This window comes from Hirundo rustica, chromosome 1 (assembly GCF_015227805.2).
Source record: "Hirundo rustica isolate bHirRus1 chromosome 1, bHirRus1.pri.v3, whole genome shotgun sequence".
Taxonomy (NCBI): Eukaryota; Metazoa; Chordata; class Aves; order Passeriformes; family Hirundinidae; genus Hirundo; species Hirundo rustica.
The window spans coordinates 119,067,433-119,089,382 of NC_053450.1; the positions used below are offsets into that span (position 1 = coordinate 119,067,433).

Genomic DNA, 21,950 nt, shown 5'->3' on the forward strand with positions numbered 1-21,950 from the left:
GCTGACCCATACAGTGAATCAGACATCTTGTCTGGAACTGTACAAATGCAATAAAACCTTCTGAAACTCTCAATAAGAAACAGTAATCAAATTTTTTTTAAACCACTTTATTCAAACCTGAGCACCTCAATATAAAACTAAACACTGGTGAACTGTCATTTTTCTTGCTAAACCCAGATTACTGCAAATTTAAAATCTGCACAAGTAAGTTTCTATCAGTTCAACATTTAAATAGACTAATTCATCTCTTCTGACACACTTTGTAGATTTCATATAATGAAAATAACTAAAAGAATTAGTGCAATATACTGGACTGATCAAAATAAAATGTACTTTGGAAAACAAAGTTGCGAAGTTCATTACTGACAGACAGCAGTACTTATGTTACAGATACAGGAGCATCATTTATTACTGTTCTAGCCATAAAGGAAGAACTCAGAACCCCCTTTGATTAGAGAGGAAAAAAGTTAGCTTTAAGTAACTGTACATTCTGTATACTTTTAAGCAACTCTTAAATATTACAGAAAGTATTAAACAAATGTAGACTACAATGCAGAGTACCTATTTACAGTACATTAATATCCAAATTTAAAATCAAATTGGATGTACATAATTGTTAGTGCACTATTTTTTTTTCCTTAGGGGAAAAACAAACTGTAATGGCCAGCAATGATCAGAAACAAGAAAGAAGTCACAGACACCGAGTTTGTTGTGGTTTTACTTGAAGAGCTCTTACAGTTTGTAGAGAACAAAAAACCCCATATCCTAAGTTGCAGAGTGAATTTACTGGTCTGTACCCTCTGAACAGATTAGAAATTAAGTTAGACTTGATTCATCACTAATTCATTAAGATAACTAACTGGGTTGATATAATTTACATACAGTGTACCAACTAAAACTCCACTTTCTGGCAAGCATAGGATTCTTAAAATTGTTAATGCAAGTACTATATAATAAAATTATTAACCTATGGAATGTATAACTAAACAGTGGATACCTGCACAAACAACTGGTTGCATCAATAATGCAAATAAGTTTAAGTAATTTTTAGACCCTGTTTCTAAGGAGGTTTTAAAGCACAATTGAGAATTATGAAAAGACCCAATTCTATTTATTACAACAGTGATCAGTATTGAGGCTACAGGAACTGGCCAATTAGATCCACAGAAAGTAGTTCTTCTACACCCCTAATAATAACAACTGATATTTAAAACCTTTCAGCTGAAGGAAGTTTATTCCGCTTCCATCTCTCCTCTACTGCTGAAACATTACAGCCAGTGGTGGATACATGCATGTTAAAATTTTAGGTCAAAAGAAAACTCTGTATCATGAACTTGACTATTATCGTAAGTCTCTTCGCTGTTTGGAAGCTGTACTGGACCAGGTTAAGCACTCCAATTCCATGGTTATTAACAGTTAGGAAGCAGAAGAATATTCAGAACAGTTTAAAGCAATCGATCTTTTAGTTACTACAACATTGACTCTTGGGTGGTTGTGTGGGTTCAGTAAGGTCTACTCCTCTTCCTCTGGCAGAGCTGGCTCCTGCATTCTGTGGTTCATTCTTGGGCAATTTTTTTGCTGTAATGTGAACAGGAAGTAAGAGTTAAACCTGAGATTTTACTAAGATTAAATCACCTGAGTAAATAGAACAATACATTATAGGCATATCAGTATACTCACTGTATAATCTGATTTGATTCAGTGCATTGGTAATAAAAGAAGGGAAGATACTTAACTTCTTAATGATTAGCTACTTTATCTATGATTTCCAGGAGTGAAATACACTGGTAGCTTGAGCAGTAAAATGTATCTGCACAGGTGTGCTATCCCAGTAAATGACAGCTCTTGTGGGAATCCACCCACACAGAACAGGCTTTAAGATCAGGATGCTAGTGCAAAAAGATACAGAAACATTGAAAACACAGACAGAAATGGGCTAAAAAGTTCCCAGATATCCAGCCAGAGTAAGTGTTTGCAGACAACATATAAAATGGCCCTCAGCACCAGAACAAGCCACTCCTATTTTGTTCAAGCTGTGTCTTCTCTCCAGTTCTTATGAGTCAACTGACAGGTAATTTCTTCGTTGCCTTTGCAGCTCCAAGGTTCCTCCTCAGTCTTAATGCAAAAAATAAGGGTGAAAGCTGTTACCCTTCTGAGCGGTAGCTTCTCCTAGATTTCTCTCCATCAGAAAATTGCTAAGTTCTACACAAAAGGGCCTATCTTACCAGGGCCCAACAACCACCCTTGTTCTATAGCTTGGCTGAATGGTTTCACTCCAAAATAATTACTTCTGTCAGTTGTTTAAAGAACTTTTTCTAAAATGAATGAAACCCAGAAAAAAACCCCACAGAGCAGACATCAACATGTTGTGGTGCCAGATAACCTCAAGGTGCAGGGCAAAAGGGTGGGTCACAGGCATCATCTGAGATCCTTTCCAGCTTAGGCTGCTCTACAGTTCTGTGATAAAACCCAAAGAATCCATATGGTTCTAAGCTGCTGAGGCACTACAAAGGGACAATAGAAAAACGTCTTCAGAGCAATGTTTTGGATTCTAAAACTGAATTAACATTGGGATTTTTAACTGAAGTTGTAAATGAGTGCTGAAGCAGTCAATTTACAAGCTGCTGCAGCTTGCATCCAACAATTCTTTCAACATTTTCATTTTTCACCTTCTCTCAGCTTGAAAATGGTATTTACACATGGTCGTGAGGATTGAATCTACATTTTGCAGGCCATTCCAAATTGCATGCAATACTTATAACCTCATCAAAATTTCCATTCAGAGTCTATTGCTGCACAGATCTTGTTATGATGCTCTGATAAAGCTGAATTTCACCCCACTGATGTAAAATAGTCACATGGCCAGAAATCATTGCAGACAAACCACAGTTACTAATTGGGCATTTTTTCCTCAAATTTACCTTGTAGGCTTCATTAAAATATGAAGGCAAGAATTATTGTTGATATATCAAATAAAAAAAATAACCAGATTTTGGTTGGTTTTTTTTTTTTAACAGGAAGCAAACTGCACCATTAAACACAGTAATTTTGAAATTTCACCAGAACAGTACAATTGAGCACTTCTGTATCATTAAATGCAGACAGATCATGAACATTTATGAGAAAAATACTCTCTCCTGTCATACAGTTGTGTTTGTGTCTATCCCTTTTTCAAGTACTTATAAGTTAATATGAAGCAAGTACTTGTTATAAAGTGTTGCTATACCGATAATTTAATTTCCATCTGCTGCAAGTTTGAAGGACACCACAAATGAACTCCTGCTCTCCTGACTTGGAAAGCAGAAGACACCTTTAAAAACATTTAATTTTAGCATCAATGATGTTTTTTCACAAAACATGGGTTAGAGAGGTGCAATAGACAAAACAGATCAAATGGGGTTATTTGATGCTATACATTATTATCCACTAGCAAAGCATCTACTATAATTAAGGTAACTACTAAATAGATTAGTGGCCAGCCCAAAAATGAATTATTTTTCCTCCACTTTCACAAGTTTATTAACAATTAAATACAATTTTGGGTATCAATGGAACACACAAAAATTCTTGGTTTATACTAACTATTACACGTTAGTATCTTTACAAAAATCCCTAAGATTATCTTAAATTAAAAAAATATATGAGTGTATTTACTTTTCACATGCAGGGTCCATTACTTATAACCTGGACACTGAATTTAAGCACACATTGTCATCTTTGGCACAGCTTTTGGATTTCAGATAGCTGCTTAAACAAAATTAAACAAATGAAATGGTCTAAGGACACTTCATTACCAGAAATAATTTACACAAAACCCAGAGATCTTAGGTTAGGAAGACTGTCATGGTCCGAATCTCATAAAAACCATTCCCTTTAACGTTCTCAATTTGTTCATAAACTCACCAATTGCCATGAATATTTCATTTACGTTCATAGATGTTTTGGCAGACGTCTCCATGAACAATAGGCTGTTGTCATCTGCATAAGCCTGTGCTTCCTGAAAGTTAAAATAAGAATACATTACTTCATTAAAAAAAAGAAAAGAAAACTCATATAATCATTACACACTGTCTTTTAACTGCTACAAAGGAACAATCTCTACAGCATTTTGAAAGAAAGACAGTTTGTGGAAACACTCATCTGACAGTGCTATACACCAGCTATGGAGAAGTTACAATTCCATCAATCGGTTAAACAATTAGAAGTGGGATCTTAAAGATCCATACTAACCTCAAAAATATCCATGTGATTAAATTTCAGGCAAAACTAAATGATAGTTTTACAAAAATATTTGTGAAAGAGACAATCCCAATGCAGAACATTAGCTCTGACAGTAAGAACAAATAAGCTTCAGAAAGTGCCATCAAATGTCAGCGAGTCCATTATTACCCTGGAAAAAGCCAGCCTGCAAACTATCTTGAATCTTTCAACCACTGAGGCAGATGGATCAGAACAGTTTTATTACCCTAATACAAATTCACAATTACAGCAGATCAGCAGCATTCAGTATTTTGCCATGTCACCTCCCTTTTCAGTATGGATTTTAATCTGACACACTGCTCATAAGAACCTATTTTTGCCGCTTCTTATTAGTCAATTCAGCCGAGAATCTCCAGCTTCTTATGATTATGTAACTGCCTCTGCATTCAAAAAGAAATCTGCAAAAAAGCGGAACTACAGAACACCTATGATGATAAGAATAATCTACAGTGCTCCGTAATTGACACATGCTAAGATCTATGTAATTATATCTGAAACAACATATTAACAAATACCTAGAAATCTAATATGTGATTTGCAAAGAGAAAGGCTTGTCAAGCTCACAAGGGCCCATAAATCCACAGCAGCGAACACCATAACATTTGAAAAATATTAAGACTGTAATTGTTCAAAAATAGTACAGGTAGTTCTACTATACTTAAATGTGATTACATTATTGACTGCAGTCATGTATGAAAGTTTTTTAAATACCACAATTTTTCAGAAAACAACAAAGCCTCCTGTCAACCATCACGAAGTATAAAACTAGAAAACCAGTAGAAAAACACCTAAACCTCTGCTAACCTTATCATTTAACTCTCTATAGTTACAAAAGGATTCATTACTATATGCAGCTGTATCTCACACAGTGACCCCAAACACAGGTTAAAAACCATAAATTACTGACCAATAAATACTACCTTAATTCAAATTTAGTCAATTATGAATGGAGCAAAACTACCTGCAGTTCGTCTAAATCATCTAAAAGGCTATTTTCTGATGACTTGATTAAACTCACTAGAAGGTAAAATACACCAGTGAGAGCACAGATTTAACCACTAAACCAAAAGAAATGCCATGAAAAGCTCAATTAAAATTTGAACACTGCTTCAAGAGTACAACCTAAGCAAATCAGGCACATCAACCAGCTTTGTATCATAAGATAATCAAACTTCTCCGGCTGACAAGCCAGACAGAAGAGTTTGCACTGAATTACTGCTATCTCATCCACTGAAACTCTAGTAACTGGTAATTTTGGGTAGAAGAGAGAAAGAGGTCACATCAAAGAACGGATATTCAATTAGCCTTAAAATACGCAAAAAAAATTAATTATTCCTCAAAGTCAAATTAATTATTCCAAAAAGTCTATTCCTCCGTATTACTTGTACAGAAATAGGATTTTTGGTAGCATGTATAATTTAATTAGTCTCAGCTGACATTTATACTTAACAGCATAACCTCCATGATAACTAGCTAGGCTATGCATACAAGCTCCCCCTAGGTTTATTTACTATCTATTCAAACAAAATGCAATTTCTACAAAAAAAAATTATGTACATACCTGGAAATCCACAGCTCTTTTGTTAGCTAGATCAGCTTTGTTTCCTGCTAAAGCTATTACAATGTTAGGACTTGCTTGTCGCTGAAGTTCTTTGACCCAGTTTTTCGCTCTGGCAAAGGACTCCTGTTAATGATTGCAAAATGATGCAACTGAGTTTTATCATCCTTTTGTACTCACCTATTATCCCCATCTCTGCTATCTACACTTCAAGCACGAAATGCCAATGCAAGGCTGCTACCTTAGTCCAAAGACACACTCCAAATTACCAACTGAGCTTTTAAAATGAAGCATTCCTACCTTAGTTCTCAACTGTGCTTAGCTGGGATAATGGTGAAATAAGTAGGTAGGAAGATCTTTGTGTAGACAGAGTAAGGAAAGAAGCGGTTAAGAGAAAACAGGAATTGCAGTTTCTCTGGAAAATTCAAATATATGAACAGCTATATTGAAAAGGCCTCAAAATTACTTTTTAATTACTGAGAACTGTTCATCATGGGACATGATTGCTGAGGTTTTTTGAGAATTTTGGGTTTTAAGTCTCATTTTATCAAGAACAAGTGAAGCTTATCTGATCTATGTTCAAAGAAAAAGATATCTAATAACCTTAGGTTTAGGTCTCAACAGCTCATGCTACCTTTCCAATCCTTAATCAAAATTTGCAAAAATACAATATTAAAATAATGTCTTCACTATCAGTAATAAAAATGCCACCAGCAATGTGATGAGAGTAACAATATGATAACGGCTCAAACTCTGTGAACTGATTTAAGAGTGGGTTAGAAACACTTCTACAGGAAGAGTTTTTTCTCTTTATTTCTCTTTTTCATACACAAGAAAACCCAAACGAACAAACAAAACAAAAAACCAAAACAAACAAAAAACCCCAAACAAACAAACACCCCCCCACCAAAAAATCACCAACAAAAAAACCCCACCCCAACCCTGGAAACAGTTTTTTTAGCCAGGAAAGTTTAGAGACACAAATTGACATTACATAGTGTAATCAATATGAAATGAGCAATCTGGTCGAGCAGAAGGCATGTCTGCCCATAGCAAGAATGTTGGACTAAACAACCTTTAAAGGCTTCTTCCCATCCAAACTATTTTATGATTCTACAAAATGATGAATTGATTTACACAAGTCAGTGGGAAAAAAATAACTAAAGATCAGTGCAAGACTAGTAACTTCCAAATCCCCCTTGTGCATCCCTAATCCAGTACTTACCTCGTTTGTAATGTCGTATACCACTATAGCTGCTTGTGCTCCTCTGTAATACATGGGTGCTAAACTGTGGTACCGCTCTTGCCCAGCTGTATCCCAAATTTCAAATTTTACCGTTGTATCATCCAGACATACAGTCTGGGTTAGAAAAGCAGCTACAAAAAAGACAGAGGTGCTGAAACCAGAAGATTGCTTATGTCTCTATATTCCTATATAGTTATGTTCACAGAGATGCAAAACAAGCCTACTATTAAAATACAACAGGTTTGATGCAAGCATTAGCTGACAATCCATAACTAAACAACACAGAGGAGTTATTTAAACCAGACTTCGCTCAAGTTAGACCTAAGAAAGGAAAATTGGAAAGAATTCTCTTTTTCATAATAGTGAATCTGAGTAACCACAAGCCTTCTAAACCTTCTAGATATAGTCCCTTGAAGCAGGATTATTAGAGTACCAGTAACAGCATCCCATCATGCTATAATACAACAGCTCAGATATTTTCAGTTCTACACATTTATATTACTTGAATAGCACCTTAAAACTTTGATTTTTCAGCTCCTAACAACTTCACCTTAGCTAACAGGTCTGGATGAAAGAAACACTTTTTTTAAGTTCTTGTTCTCAAAGCACATATATTTTTGACTTTGCAAGTGATCTCAAGAATTTATTTCAGCATAATTTCAACAGCCTGCAGTTTCAACTTGCAGCCATTGCTATTACAGCTGAACACATTACCATAAATAATGGTCTTCCATTACAGAAAATACTAAGTAACTCATTCCAAGTCTTCAAGCAGTTACTCCTAGTAAAACTTTTCCATTCAGATTAAGGTACAATCAGAAGTATGGAGGTGAGTGCACACACAGCATAGAAACAAGTATTAAAAACTAAGGAAAGCCCACTGCTTAGCTGAAGCAGGAACTCTGATCTCTTGGCACACTGATGAATTGTGGCCATTTTAAATCCAATGTCTGAAGAGACACTGACCCATAAGGCTTGCATACCTGGGATTTCATCCTGTCCTACATACTCAGAGACATCATAGCCTATGAATCATTCCCAAACTGCTGCAACCTTCAACTCATTACAGAAACCAAAATGAAGCCAATCTTGCTCTGTAAAGGACATTGTAACTTGCATACAGAAGTGTCCCTGTCTCGGCTGTGAACAGCAGCTGCACGGTACTTAGCTGCTGGCTCGGGTTAAACCGTGACCAGAGGCTGACTCCTTAAGTGGTCAGGTGCTCCTGCTTCAGGGGTATTAGCATCCATCACAGATGAGCAAGCAGGCTGAGGAAGGTAAAAGCTTTGATGTTCCAATGTTAAATCAACATAAATCTCTCTAAATGCTACATATCCAAACGCTGGTAGAACAGGCTCCACTTGGCAGCTCCCTAAGCAGCCCAGAACCAAAACAGAGTGGAAAAAATACCATACATTCTGCACTAAACTAAGGGCTTCCTCCCCAGAACCAGCTCAATATTATATTTCTGCAAGGCAGAGACAAGACGTTAAGCAAGTTGATTTTGAAAGCTCTCACAGACATTATTCTCTTAACAGAAAAATGTACCTACATTGCATAAATGAAGGTATGTACTTGAAAAGATCATTAAACAAGTGGTTTATCTTATGCAATCCTCTTGTTTTTGTCAAGAGTAATATTTCAAACACTTAAAAATGCCAGTTAATTTCTGCAAAAAAGATAACTTTCTTCAATCTTGCCAAGGCCATAGTAAATTGACAATTAATCATCTGTTAATTATCTGAAAGTCTATTATCTTTAACAGCCATACTTTTGTCTTAAGCAATGAACAGGCCTTGCTACACTAGTCTGAAGTATCAAAACCACACTATCACTCTCCAACATGTCTCCCTTTAACTGCACTCCCTTTCAGATGTTTTTATCCAGATTAACAATGCACATAAGCCTCTCTTTGTTAAAAGGCCCTTCTGTATACAAAGAAAATTATGCCTTAGGCAACTACGAGCCACAGAGTTAGACAGCTTTCTCTACAGAAAACTTTTCTGAATCGCAACATTGCTGCATCTAATAGCTCTCAGCTGCATTATATAGCATTTCCTTGTTTCTATTTGATATGGAAGAGGCACAAGTTAATATAGATTACACTAAACCTTATATATCTGAAATTGAACCTAGGCTCTTGCTTAACCTTTGTTTAGATTTTGAACAGTGTAACAGGGTTTGGATTATCCCAAACACTAAAACAAGGAAAAACTAAATGGAGGTTAAATGAATTTGAGATCACTGAAATGGAACTGATTAATGGATTTCACTTAAGTTTAACAACTTTTTTAAACTAAAAAAGAAACTGTGTTGATATCAGAAAGTTAATTCACTACACATCTTTGAGAATGTTCTCCATATTACCACACAGCTGTTTATCAAACCATACAGAAACTTTCATACCAACACCTATCCTCAAGCCGTAAAATGCACAAAGCCAAAAGTGTGCATTAGTAAGATTAAAGTAGAAAATATGTGGTTCTCTATTTATACTGACAGATAGAAAAAATAAGTATATGTAACAGCTAGAAATAGGCAAAAGAAGAATATGAAGACATTCAGCTTGTATTTATTTTTGTAAGCTTTGCAGTGTTTTTACATTTCAACAACTGTTGATGTGTGAAGACACATACAGACCACTGAAAGGCTTTCACATAAATATTACAATGGAACAGGCTGACTCATGCAAGCTGCAACAGGAACTACTGGAGAATACTTATCAATTCATAAAATCCATACTTTGTAAAGTCTGTATGCTGTTAGGTAGTTTTAGCATACATCTAAATTTCTCCAAGGAGGAATACAGCTCAAAGAACAAACAACTCCAAAATACAATATAACTTAAGAAATCTGCCAAAGGGAAGAGTGTAATAAAATCTGTTTAAAGTTAAACAGATTTTTTAGAACTCTGGTAGCCAGCACCTGCTTCGTTTGAAGTCACAAAATGGAAAAACGGTACAATAAATGTTGTGATTACTAACACAGAAATATATCCAGAAACGTAGCAAGTTCTCCAAAATCAAAGCATGGATAAGTGACAAACAAAAGCTTTTTGGAAGATGCAATGCTCATTTTTTTTTCATAGAAACTAAGCTCGTAATTCTTACTAAGCAGTTATTACATGCATTAAGCATACAGCACAATTAAAAGAGCCACACACATTCACTCAGAAACAAAATGTAACATTTAGCCCAGGTTTCAAAACTACGCAGTTCAAGAACACATTTACTACCTCTACTTGAAAAGGATGTTTACATTTAACTCACAAATTTATAGTTCTCAATTACTGACACAGGGCTCAGATTTGATTCTTGCTGTCAACAATCCACTCTAGAAGTGCTATTACATTAAAGGTTTTCAGGGGCAAGGATAATATAAAAACATAACATGAAACAAATTAACAGGGTAATTTTCTCACCTCCAATCGTACTTTCTTGAAATTCATGAAACTGTCCTTTTACAAAACGAAGCACCAAACTTGATTTGCCAACTGCAGACTCTCCTAAAAGTACTAGTTTGAATTGGCAAATTTTATTTCCAGCATTTGGCCCGTTGGGCCTTGTTGCTCCTCGATTAGCCATGTCCAAATTAAAAAGTAGTCCTTTGTTTCAACAGCCTTTGAAAGCAAGTTCCACTGAGATCTGAATCCTGGTTCTTCTGCCAGTAACAACCTATTTTGTGAAAAGACAGTGGGTACATTAGATTTACAAACCAAGTAAGAAAAGTTTCATTCAACTAATACTATATATATATATATATAAAAAACTTGACCTAGTATTTACCGAAGTCAACAGTCCAGACTACAAGTATCATCATTGCTAAGTTGTCAACAATTGCCAGAATTTATGATATATGAACCAGTTATCTTCTTCAACACCTAGTCCTCCCATTAAAGCTTAAAACTACCACATTAAAATCCAATTATGCTGGCTTCTTGCAAGACCTCGCTCTCCTGTTATTTCTTAACAAATCAAGACTGATGTATAACGCGGATTCAGACGTTCAAATTGCCAGTAAAATAACGAATGACAAGAAGAAATAACTTTTCATAATTATGCTATTGCTAACCAACATTCCAAAGTCAGCACTGCTCAAGGATACTAAAAAACTGAGCAAATTGGGAAAACTCCAACACCACAGCAACTTCTTTGCAAGTGTAGTTCTATTCACTTCTATCCCATCTAACAAAACAAATTTCCTTAAATAAAATTTCAGATCTTCACATACAAACCATTAATAACCTCTCTAATTAACAGATGTACTGAGAAGCAAAAGTGAACCCTTCCATATGAAAACCAATTGACCAGTAAGAATTCCAGGCCACTTTGTACAAGCTACCAGAGAACTACCACATGATGATAAGTTTATACTTCCAATACTTACACACGTCCTAGATCAATATTAACAACATACTTTGTTAAGAACAAGTATGTACAGCATACTATTGCTTAGTCTGCCTACTCTTCTTTCCGGCTGCTTTAAAAAACCCCACCCACAGTACTTATTCATATGGAAAGGGAAGCCTTTAGACTCTGCTGCTATCACTTCTGACCCTAATATTTATGCTTTTGCATACTTAACAGGAGATACAAAACAAAAGACCTCTCAAAACTAGCCCATCATTTTGTCCTACTCCAGGTGATCTTTTATTGGGTATTTGCAAGGATACAGCTTTTCTAACATCTAGGATTAGAGTTAGGTTAGAGTACATGCTCCTAATGCAAAAAAATGGCTTTAATTCATACGTTGCAAAAAAGTAACATGTTTCAAATGCTTTCCTGTTCTTCATTCCTTGTGATAAAGAAACAACATTTTAAACCAAGCAGCATCTTTAGCCATCTTCCTATTTCAGACCCCTCAGCACACAGATCAGGCACTTGAGCATTCCAGTTTGCTACAGGCCTAGCTCAGATGCCAAGCCTTCCTTCTGGTTCCTAACTCTCCCTTTCCCTCAACCCAAGTCCTGAAGAAACTTCTTTCCTGGAAATTGCTTCAGCAGTCTAGCAGAACCCTACCCTTGAGTAAGAGACTCCCTTACAAACTAATATGCATGGAATAAATGACCACAACAATCTTAGCATTATTTACTGGATAACATAATAGCTGAAAAACAGATATTCCATTTCTCACTGTAAAAAGAACACAGGTCTTAAAAATATCTTCAGCATCTTAGAGACATTTCTATTTGCTCACCTTCCACCTTTTCTCATATCTCTCAAAATAATATATCTCCTTCGAGTTAGGATATAATGATTTTGCATTCTGTCTTGAGTTTGTGTCCCATTTCACTATTACATCACACTTAAATCAAAAATATATATTTTTTAAAATTTCAGGTGTTCAACATAATCTATCAAGTGTCACATTTTAGCTACATATTCTTAGCAACATGTGAAAGCGTTCTGCCGTGAAAGAATGAAGCAAAAAAGCCCCAACAAATCTACCACCCTTCTTATTAAGTACCATGTTAATTCTATACTAAGACTCTTATTCATTAAGCTAATTTTGGTGAAGCATTTCAGAATGCAGGAATAGATCCAGTTATTTTAAAAATACCAGACCTTTCATCCTTACACCATAAAACAATAATTTTGCACTACTAGTGTGTTGGTTCTCAGGCAAGACTCTTCCCCCTCCGTGCTGTGGAAATATGCTTCAGAAGTTGTGGAGTGTTTTGCATAAAAATGGATCAGTGACAACAATTAATCTCTCCCTAATTGTACTACAATAGAGAATGCAGCAAGGCATAACCAAAATATAGGTGGTTCAGAATACTGTTAGCCACTTGTTTATCTTTTTCTTTGGAAAAGTAAGGAAGACAACAATTAAGTTATTTCTGTTTTAAAATGAAAAAAAAAAAACCCATCTGTTTGCTGTAGCATTCCGGCATGTTTGGACAACCATGAAATAATTTAAAACCCTTTAATCTTAATACATCCCATGTTTCTCCAGACTCTGCAGCATTCATGAAGACATAAGAACAACATCCAATGACTGTGTGACTTAGTACTCCTGGGAGCAAGTGACTTCTAGATGACACACAGTAAGGAAATCAAGCCACTGCACAGGTTACTCCCTATGACTGCTTTTTTTGCCTGATGTTTCCTATACTGAGCAAAAGGAGGTATGAGAAAAAAAAACCATTTAACTCGCCTAATATTTATCAGTTTTACCTGAGCATTTACAGCTTGTAGTTAATTCAGATTTTTATCACTCACAAAACAGTAATTACCACCCCTCGCAAAATTACTTCAGAATACAAAGTTTGTCAAGGTTGTCAAGAAAAATATCTAGTTGGATATTTATAAATATCTGTAGCCCAAGTTACAGAAGCTGTAGTTATCAGACAACGTCAAAGTTTACATTCTTAAAGCATCCCTCCCCTGAAATCAATCTATACAATCAGACACCATGTACAAAAATAACCACCTCTCAGGCTGATAGCAGACCACAGTACTTGAGAGGAAGGCCATCTAAGAAACATACTGCAAACCTCATTCATTCAACAGTCACACCAATACATCTAATAAATTAATAATGAAACCTACTAGTCATGCCACCCACTTTTCAACAGCTCAGGATAAAAGAAAATGCAAGACTGAAAACCTGACAGAGCACACCCAGATGATTGTGACATATTTAAAAAAGTCACTAACACCTTGTATAACTGCATATTGAAACCATCATCTTTTGAAGTTTCAGATGATGCCAAAATTCTGCACTTAGAAGTTCACAACATGGCAGCACACTTACACAATAAGCAAGGGAAGTACCTGCTTAGTCTGAAGAGAAGCAGTACTGCAGTTTGGCACAGCCACTGCAGAATGGTTTTGGCCTGTTCTTTTCACACCTGTGAGCTGAGCACACAGTGCCTCACAAAGATTCACAAGTAGGTTTCAATGCTACAGTCCTCCATGCACACTCCAAGTCTCAGGTCACATTCATTCTACTATTTCTTAATTCATCAGTAAAATACAAACCTGGGAGGAAATAGTACACTCAGTACCCTACACATACACTGCAAACTCAGCCCTGGTGAAAATTTCCTGGAAAAAAAATCCACCAATATAGCTCCCCCTTCTCCTCCCCTTCCAATTTTGTATACATTGTAATCAGTATGTTTGGAATATGTAAAGAAAGAAAATCTGACCTGCGTAAGACATTTTTATTCACCTACACAAAGGCAAGTACACTTGAAACAAGCTCTTAAACTGATACGTATGGGAGTTATGGAAGCGATCTACTAATATAAAAATCTGCTAAAGAAAATACCATAAACATTTTTGAGATGGATGGCTTTACATGGATGGAAATGGGGGAGATTCTTACTTTTACAGAGTTTTAACATAAAGACTCCAAAATGGTATTTTTATGTTAAAACTCTACTAAAAAAACCTGCACTCTTGGGCAATACAAATACATAGGTCACTCTGCTAAGTAAGAACTTTCACTCTTCCCCTGAATACCCCCCCATGACAAAGCAGGTCCATGCTGAAAAACCAGAACACAACGCCTGGAGCATATTATTAGCTGAGTACTCCTGGTAATCCCACCAATTAATTTACTGGATGCTGGGTATTCTCCTCACTCCAGAAGAGAAATTTGTATGCTGTTGGACAGTCTGAGTTTTATTTATGAAGGAGTCCTAAGTATTTCAACAGATCAAACACAAATCTTATTATGCTTGAGTCTGTGTACAAAATACCAATAGCCCCAGCCAATACCTATGAACTCTCAAATTAATGGCATAATTCAGTCATGTAAGCATAAGCACTGGCCTATTTTCAACTACAAGACAGCTAATACAGAAGTATCAAAGTAACACTGGTGACAAAAGCCAGCCTACTGAAGAGATTAAGACAGTGAGCACTGTTCCTATAATTAATGTGATTAAGTGTATTATCAAATACAAAAGCCACATGAAAAAATTAATGATAAATTAAAAGTGGAGCATTCCACCACTTTTATATCTCATAGCAAACAACACTGTTTCTTACTAATAAACTTTTGTACGCTAGATTAACAGACACAAAGCATACAATGCTAAGGCTGCACATATTATCTATCTACTTTAAATTCCTTTATACCTGACTTTCTTGAATGTTTTAAAAAGCAGTAACTAAAAAGCCTTACATATTAGCCACTCCTACTAACCGAATTTTCTGTTATTCCTTCCAGGTTCAGCAGAATTACTGTGACATCTTACTGCCGTGTTCAAGACAGTGACAGGGACAACTAGCAAAATGCTTGTCACATGTAAGCCAGTTTATATTGAAACATAATGAGACTAAGTTAAACAAGTGAATCAACAAAATTGCTGCAAAAGAAATAACATAGCCCTACAATTAAAAGCAATAGCCATCTCATAAGCTCATCCAAATGGTGAATGGTACTAATTGCTTTCAGATAAACTGGTTTATCATACAGGAAATGTAAGCGATGACTATAATACCATTGTCTCTAGTCACCTCACTTCAGCCAACATCTACCTTTTCCTGACATTTCTCATTACAGAAGAACAATACCTATATGTAATCCGTAGGTAAGCCTTACCATAACTCTGAATAGTACTATAAAACTGGGAAATATAAAAAATGCCACGATTTTTACTTTACATGAATGTTACATGAAAGAAACTGATTAATTTCAGCTGCTTAAATAACTGTTTAGCCTCTCATTTCCAGCCCCAAGCTCTGAAAGAGGCATAAGACCGGAAAAAAAAAAATCATAAAAATGCCGAGAGAGAGGCCTTTCATGGCTCTATTTGGAACATTTTGATAGTTCTTATGCAATTCATCTCTCCTTTAAAACCTAAAAAGCTTAGGTTTGTTCCTCCACCCTTCCCTAGCTTTGTGTCTAGTTCCAACTCAGCGCGATGCAGAAGATGCCCAGCACACTAGGCCTGTCGCGAATCCCCGATGGCGACGCGTTGTCGGGAGCATTTCACTTCCCACCTAGTGCACCGTCCTTCCAGCCGCATGCGAAAGGGAAAGCGAGGGACCCACATCACCCAACCTCCCCCTCCATATCTCGCAAGCAACTCGAGGGGCACAGCCCTCACGCCGGCCGCAGACAGCGATACCTCTCCGCAGGAGCGCCCGCACGCAGGGGAGGATCCCCGCTCTCCCGGGCCCAGCCCCTCCAACCCCCGCCGCCACCTCCCCTCCCCCGCGGCTCCCTTCCAGGCACAGGAATAAGGGGAAGTGGGAAAACCGGGGGCGCCATTTTGAGCCGGGAAGGGAAAGAGCAGCCTCCCCTCCCCGCACGCCGGGCTGCCCGCCTTGGCCACCCGTACCGCGGCAAGACGCTCCCGCAGCGCCGGGGGAGCGGCCGCCGCCGCCGGGGCCCCCCCGCGCCGCCACCGCCTCCTCACCTGGCCGGGGTGGGGGAGCCGGGGTGGCGGCGCAGCGACGTCCGTCCGTCGGCGCGTCGGTCGAGGCTGGCGGGCGCGCCGGGGCAGGGTGGGCGGAGGAGGGGTAGGACGGGAGGGCGGCTCCTCGGTGGGGGCGAGGGGCGGGGGCGCAGCCGTGCCTCACCCAGCCCCGCCGCCGACTTCCGCCGCCGCCTCTGCCCCGACCAAAACACACTCACACACGCACAACACGCACTTCCGCCGCCGCCACGTCAGGCCCGCACGCGCCGTGCCCTTCCGGTTCGCCCGCGCCTGTCACTTGGCTCCCTTTCTTTCCCACCTTCTCCCCTCCTCCTTTTGTTACCGCACCCTCCCTCCCGCCCGGCCGCTCCTACGGCGTCGGCAGTCGGGCGTTCCCTATCGCCCGCTTCTCCCCAGCGCCCGAGAGAAGAGGCCCTGGGAGCGACCCGCGCGTCTTCCATCTTCCATGTATGGTGGGGTGGTGGGGCACTGGAATGGGTTGCTCAGAGAAGTTCAGGGTGCCCCATCCCTGCCAGTGTTCAAGGCCAGGCTGGGTGGGGCTCTGAAAAACCTGCTGTAGTAGGAGGTGTCCTTGTTCAAGGCAGGGGAGTTGGGACTGGATGATGTTTAAGGTCCCTCCCACTCCAAACTGTGCCGTGATTCTCTGCCAATCCCCTCGGGACTGCATTGCAGCCTGAGGGGGCCACTGAGGCGCCAGGGAGCGGAGCTAGGCATCACACATACAGACAAGTCCCGGTTTAATCCTTTAAAAGAACCAGTTGCCAATGCTATTAGTCAAATGAGTTGAAAAGAGGAACTAGGTAGGAAAACCTGAACTGCCATCGGGAATTTGCCTTTTTAAAACAACCCCTGATAAAGCCTTACAGGTTGGCTCATTATAATCAGAGTGCTAAAAACTGGGGAAAATGGGTTGCTAACCCAGAACAAGTCTTGATTGCTTCATACCACGAAGCATGACCTTGTGAAAGAGCAGGATAAAGACCAGTTGGCCACAGGCTGTAAGTGGGTTGTAGCGGAACCCCAACAATCCTGATAAGTGTTTCTTCATTATTGCAGCTTTAACATGGTCAAAGAGTTGGCATTTGAAAGGAATAATAAAACAAACAAACTGGTAAGACATTTAGTAAGTTTATCAATAATGTTATTTAGTAATTGGTACAATTTAATGAAGATTTTTTAGATACTCCATCACAGGAAATAATCAAGTTGATGTTGTTGTATTCTCAAAATATATGTTTTAGTTCAACCACACATATATAAATAAATGAAGCATAAATCAAGTTATGTAAAGCCTGAGGTCAGTGTTATGCTACTTTCCCCTTTCCTAGAATGACATATCAATACTTGAAAATATTGAAGTGAATAGAGTGAAAACAGAGTGTTCTTTTTCTTTTAATCTTCATCAGTTCTTCTTTTTCATATACTTTTCCATTGGAACCAGTTTAGTTTCAGGGTAACAACTTCCCCTTTCTGCTTTCTTAAGTTGAAGTTAATCACTTACATAAGTGCTTTGTGAAAGGCCAACATGTAACTTCAAAAAAAGTAAAATACATTTTGTATTCACCAGTGATGTAGAATGCCAGACTAGCTCCAGAGAAACATGTTTGAAAGTATACAAACTTTTTTGAGCTGTGAGTTTGCTTAAATGTTTGTAAGAGTTATCCTTTAAATCATGTAACCATGCCCAAATACACTGCTTATTTGCCATTACCCTCTGACTGGTCTCAATATGTTCAACTGGATTGCAGGATCTGCTGAGCAAACAGCAGATTCCTGACAAATATGTTTTACTACACATCTGATAGGCATGCATTGGAGCAACAGATAGCATCCAGTCAACCTGGCAGCTGCTCACTCACTCACTCACTCACTCACCTCCCTGCAGTAAGACAACATAACAGGAAGAACAAAAGCAGGAAAACTTGAGGGTTGAGATAAAGACAGTGTAATAGAAGAAGGAAAGTGGAAGTGAAAAGGCAATACAAAGGAAATTGCTGGCTACCTCCCATAAACAGACCAGTGTCCAGCCAGTCTCCAAGCAGCAGGAAGACATCCTTGGAAGACATCTCCTTTGTCTACCTCCATTTTTTATTACTGAGCGTAATGCTGTGTGAGATGGAATATCCCTTTGATCAGTTTGGGTCAACTTTCCGGGCTGTATTCCACTCCTACGTTTCTGGATCATCATCAGCATTTCTCCCTGACTGGGGCTGATGACAAAATGGGGGAAAAGAGAAAGTCCTCACCCTGCAAGCACTGTTCAGCAGTAGCTGAGGTATTGCTGTGTTATCAATAGTAGTTTAGCTGCAAATCCACAACACAGCACCATTCAGGCTGCTATGAAGAAAATTAACTCCATCTCAGCTGGACACAGTATATACATCAACAGTTTTTGTGGAAAAATATTACACTGAATCTTTAGAATTACTTGAACTAAATTCAGTTTAGGGATTAGACACGTCATACATGACATTTTTGTTTCACTTAATCTTATCAAATACCATACCATTCCATATGTAAGGATCATTATCTATGCTTCTAATATAAATGAATACTTCATAAAAGTGAAATAATCTTTCAGGTTATCAGATGTATCTGAAGTTCGAGGCTAAATGGAATTTTTGATGCAGAAATTCTATTCACATCATATAGTTGCTGTTAGGAAGCCTGTTTTACATGCAGGTGGTTCCTGCTGGCTAACTTAACTCTCTGACTGCAACGCAGAGCTGTAGCACATCTCTCTTGCTTTGTGAAACGCCCAAATTGTTCACAGCTGGTTGACACCGACAGAGTGAGACAGCAAACACCAAAGGTTCACTGTGAATGTGTGAAATAGAGGCATGAGTGTTGCTGTGTATTATTTGGTTTCATATTGTATTTAATTTTTATGTTGGGTTTTATACCCTCCCTGTTCCCCTGGAAAGTGTACTATCCCAAAGTTTGTCCCTGCTCTTCCCTCCCACCCAGCCCATCTTCGACATTGTCCCCTTTGTGGAATGTAATCCAACCCTGTTCCACTCCCACCTCATTCCTGGTTGGGTAGTGGCTTGTCCCTGCCTTTAGCCCCTTCCCTGGATATAAGCTGAAGTGACAAGAGACCAGGGCCTTTTGGCTCTGGGAGTGGGAAGCGGCTCCTGAACCAGGCTGGAGCAGAAGCACAGAAGAAAGACTGAATGAAGCCCTGATTTCCCTCTGGAACAAGTGCAGAGTTTCCTTTGCCTTCAATGGGGACTTGCTCTCTCTGCTAAGGGAAAGGTTCTCAGCCACTCCTGGGTTTTGGGACCCTGAGGAAAAATCCTTCCAACTGTGGTTTGTCTCTTGAGCTAGCCTCAGCAAAAATGGAGCCGGGGCTCCGTGAAGGAGCCAAGCCACAGATGAGAGACTGTGGCAGTAACCAAATGACCAGGTTCCACTTACTGTATTTCAGGCTTGACAGGTCTCTGTGAGTTCTAGTGGTAAAAACAAGTTTCTTCTGTTGTAGTCTGCACAAAAAGATGTCGAAGGAAAGCTCTGAAATCACACAGATAGCCCCAAAATGGTCATGTTTTCATGTTTTATTTCATCGTGGTTCATATATCGTATACCAAAAGTGAAACTGTGTTGGGTGATATTAACAAATACAAGTTAGTGGGTCATGGTTTTACCAGGTGGCTTTCCATCTATTTTAGCATTTCTCTGCAGAGTTTTGTGTTCTGCTCAGCTTTTTTGTGTTTAAATCTAATGCTATATGTGTTGTAATAAGTGGAAGTTGACTTCATTGGATATGCAGAATTTCTTTGAATTTCTTTATTGTGTTTGAACTTCCCTTTTTTTTTTTTTTTTTTTTTTTCTTTCTTTTCTTTTTTTCTTTTTTTTTTTTTTCCTCCTACAACATTCTTTTTTTCTGTCTTCTATCTCTACTTGTGTATGTTTTCTCTGTACCTACATTGGCTTGGTCATAACATACAGAAAGTGTGCAGCACATAGAAAACAGTAATTTCCTATCCATAAATGAACTGAAGAAAAAAACCATTACAGAAACCAGGCATTACCAGCAAAGAGCATTGCCATGCCTGATGTCATTCAGACACTTCACAACATTTGCAGCATTTTACATGGAGTTCTTAGGCCTTCAGAGACCTTAAGGAATCTACAAACTTAGTGCTCTGACTCCAGTCTATGCCAGCACCATAGTCAGAGTGAGACCTGTGTTGCAGAACATGGGGTGCTTGTACTTCATAAAGAAAGTAAAATGCAGGGTTTTAGACAGTTTCCATTCCTCTGTTTTAGCCTAAACAAGACAGAAAAAGGCATTAGCTTGTAGGAATTGGATGTCAGAAACTAGTGAAATGTCAAGTACTGTTGAGGAAAAAAAGTACTGCTGTAAAATGGAAAATTTTGTTCAACTTTTTCCAAACAGGTTTCTCTAGAGAACCTACTTTTGGCATAGTAGATAACAAATTTATGCTGAAGTAAAGAAAGTTTTAATTTTTTTTTTTTTTTTTTAACCTAAAATTGAGTTCAATTGTTTTTTTTGTTAATTCATCATTTTATCTTTAAAATTACAGGTCCTTCCCACTCCACAAATATTTTTTCTGTAGCAAAAATAACTTTCAGTACAAGAAAGAATGGATATGACACTGATTCCAGAATGAGAAGAATTATAGGAAAGAATGTATATTGTCAGTAGGTTTCAAATTGATTTATAGAGGACCCACGTTTCTGCAAAAAAGAAAAGAAGCACAGAGAGGCAAAAAAAAGATAAGACCGAGTACTTTTGCTCTACTTGTTTCTGCAATAGGTGCTCTTTTTACATGTCCAAGTCCTATTTTTATGCCTTTGACACAACCCACTCCATCGGGGCTGAGTGGATGCTTTCAATTAGCAAGTGTGGCCACCTACTGGGGAAAAACAGGGTAAAAATAAATCAGCAATGCACAGAATGTATAAAAATGATACCACCTTAAGCACAAGTAGAGAGCCATCTAGAAATACAATAAACACGAGGACAAAAATTCCATTTCCTGAATTTTATCCTGAAATAAAAAAAGTTCCAGTTTCCCCCAGTCCCAGTTTTCCAAAGTGAAAATTACCATCTAATTTTTATGTTACTGTACTTTGCTCTTCCTCTCTATAAATAGTTCTCCCTTCTGCCAACTTTACTTGATAGAAATTACACCTTACAAATGAATGGATCACAAGGCAAGACATAACCAATCATTTTATTTGTTAAACTACCAAAAATTCTTTCTTTATTTGGCAGGAACGCTCTAAACTTCAAGCAACAACAAATATGATTGAAATATGAAGAGAACTGAACATATTAACACTTTACAAGGGCTTTTTTAGTTCCCAAGAGGGCATGGATGTTCCATATTAGGGGTGTGGTGCAGCCACGTCTACAGCAGAAAAACACATAATTTCTTTTGAAGAGGGGCAACAGCACTGCCACAGCTAGATCATAGTTGACGATGGTTTTTGCCTGGAGAAGACCAAGATACATTTGTATA

The 21,950-nt window shown here is 38.2% G+C and overlaps 1 protein-coding gene across 1 annotated transcript; it reads right to left on the reverse strand.

Annotated features, from left to right (window-relative positions):
• Positions 1 to 100: 100 nt before the first annotated feature.
• On the reverse strand, positions 101 to 16,633 carry RAB5A (RAB5A, member RAS oncogene family). Its single transcript, XM_040061549.2, has 6 exons — positions 16,441 to 16,633; positions 10,486 to 10,738; positions 7,044 to 7,195; positions 5,822 to 5,944; positions 3,904 to 3,997; positions 101 to 1,578 (listed from the first exon to the last, which is right to left on the reverse strand). Exons 2-6 carry the CDS (start codon positions 10,646 to 10,648, stop codon positions 1,463 to 1,465), a joined length of 648 nt encoding a protein of 215 aa, XP_039917483.1. The 5' UTR covers positions 10,649 to 10,738; positions 16,441 to 16,633; the 3' UTR covers positions 101 to 1,462.
• Positions 16,634 to 21,950: the final 5,317 nt, after the last annotated feature.

What these genes read in the sequence shown, in the direction of transcription:
- RAB5A (XM_040061549.2), bottom strand. Translation starts at nt 10,648, where the DNA reads ATGGCTAATCGAGGAGCAACAAGGCCCAACGGGCCAAATGCTGGAAAT. An exon ending in TCAAGAAAGTACGATTGGAG is followed by an intron (nt 7,196 to 10,485) that starts GTGAGAAAATTA and finishes TCTTTTTTGTAG; the next exon opens with CTGCTTTTCTAACCCAGACT. An exon ending in TGAAATATTCATGGCAATTG is followed by an intron (nt 1,579 to 3,903) that starts GTGAGTTTATGA and finishes TTCACATTACAG; the next exon opens with CAAAAAAATTGCCCAAGAAT.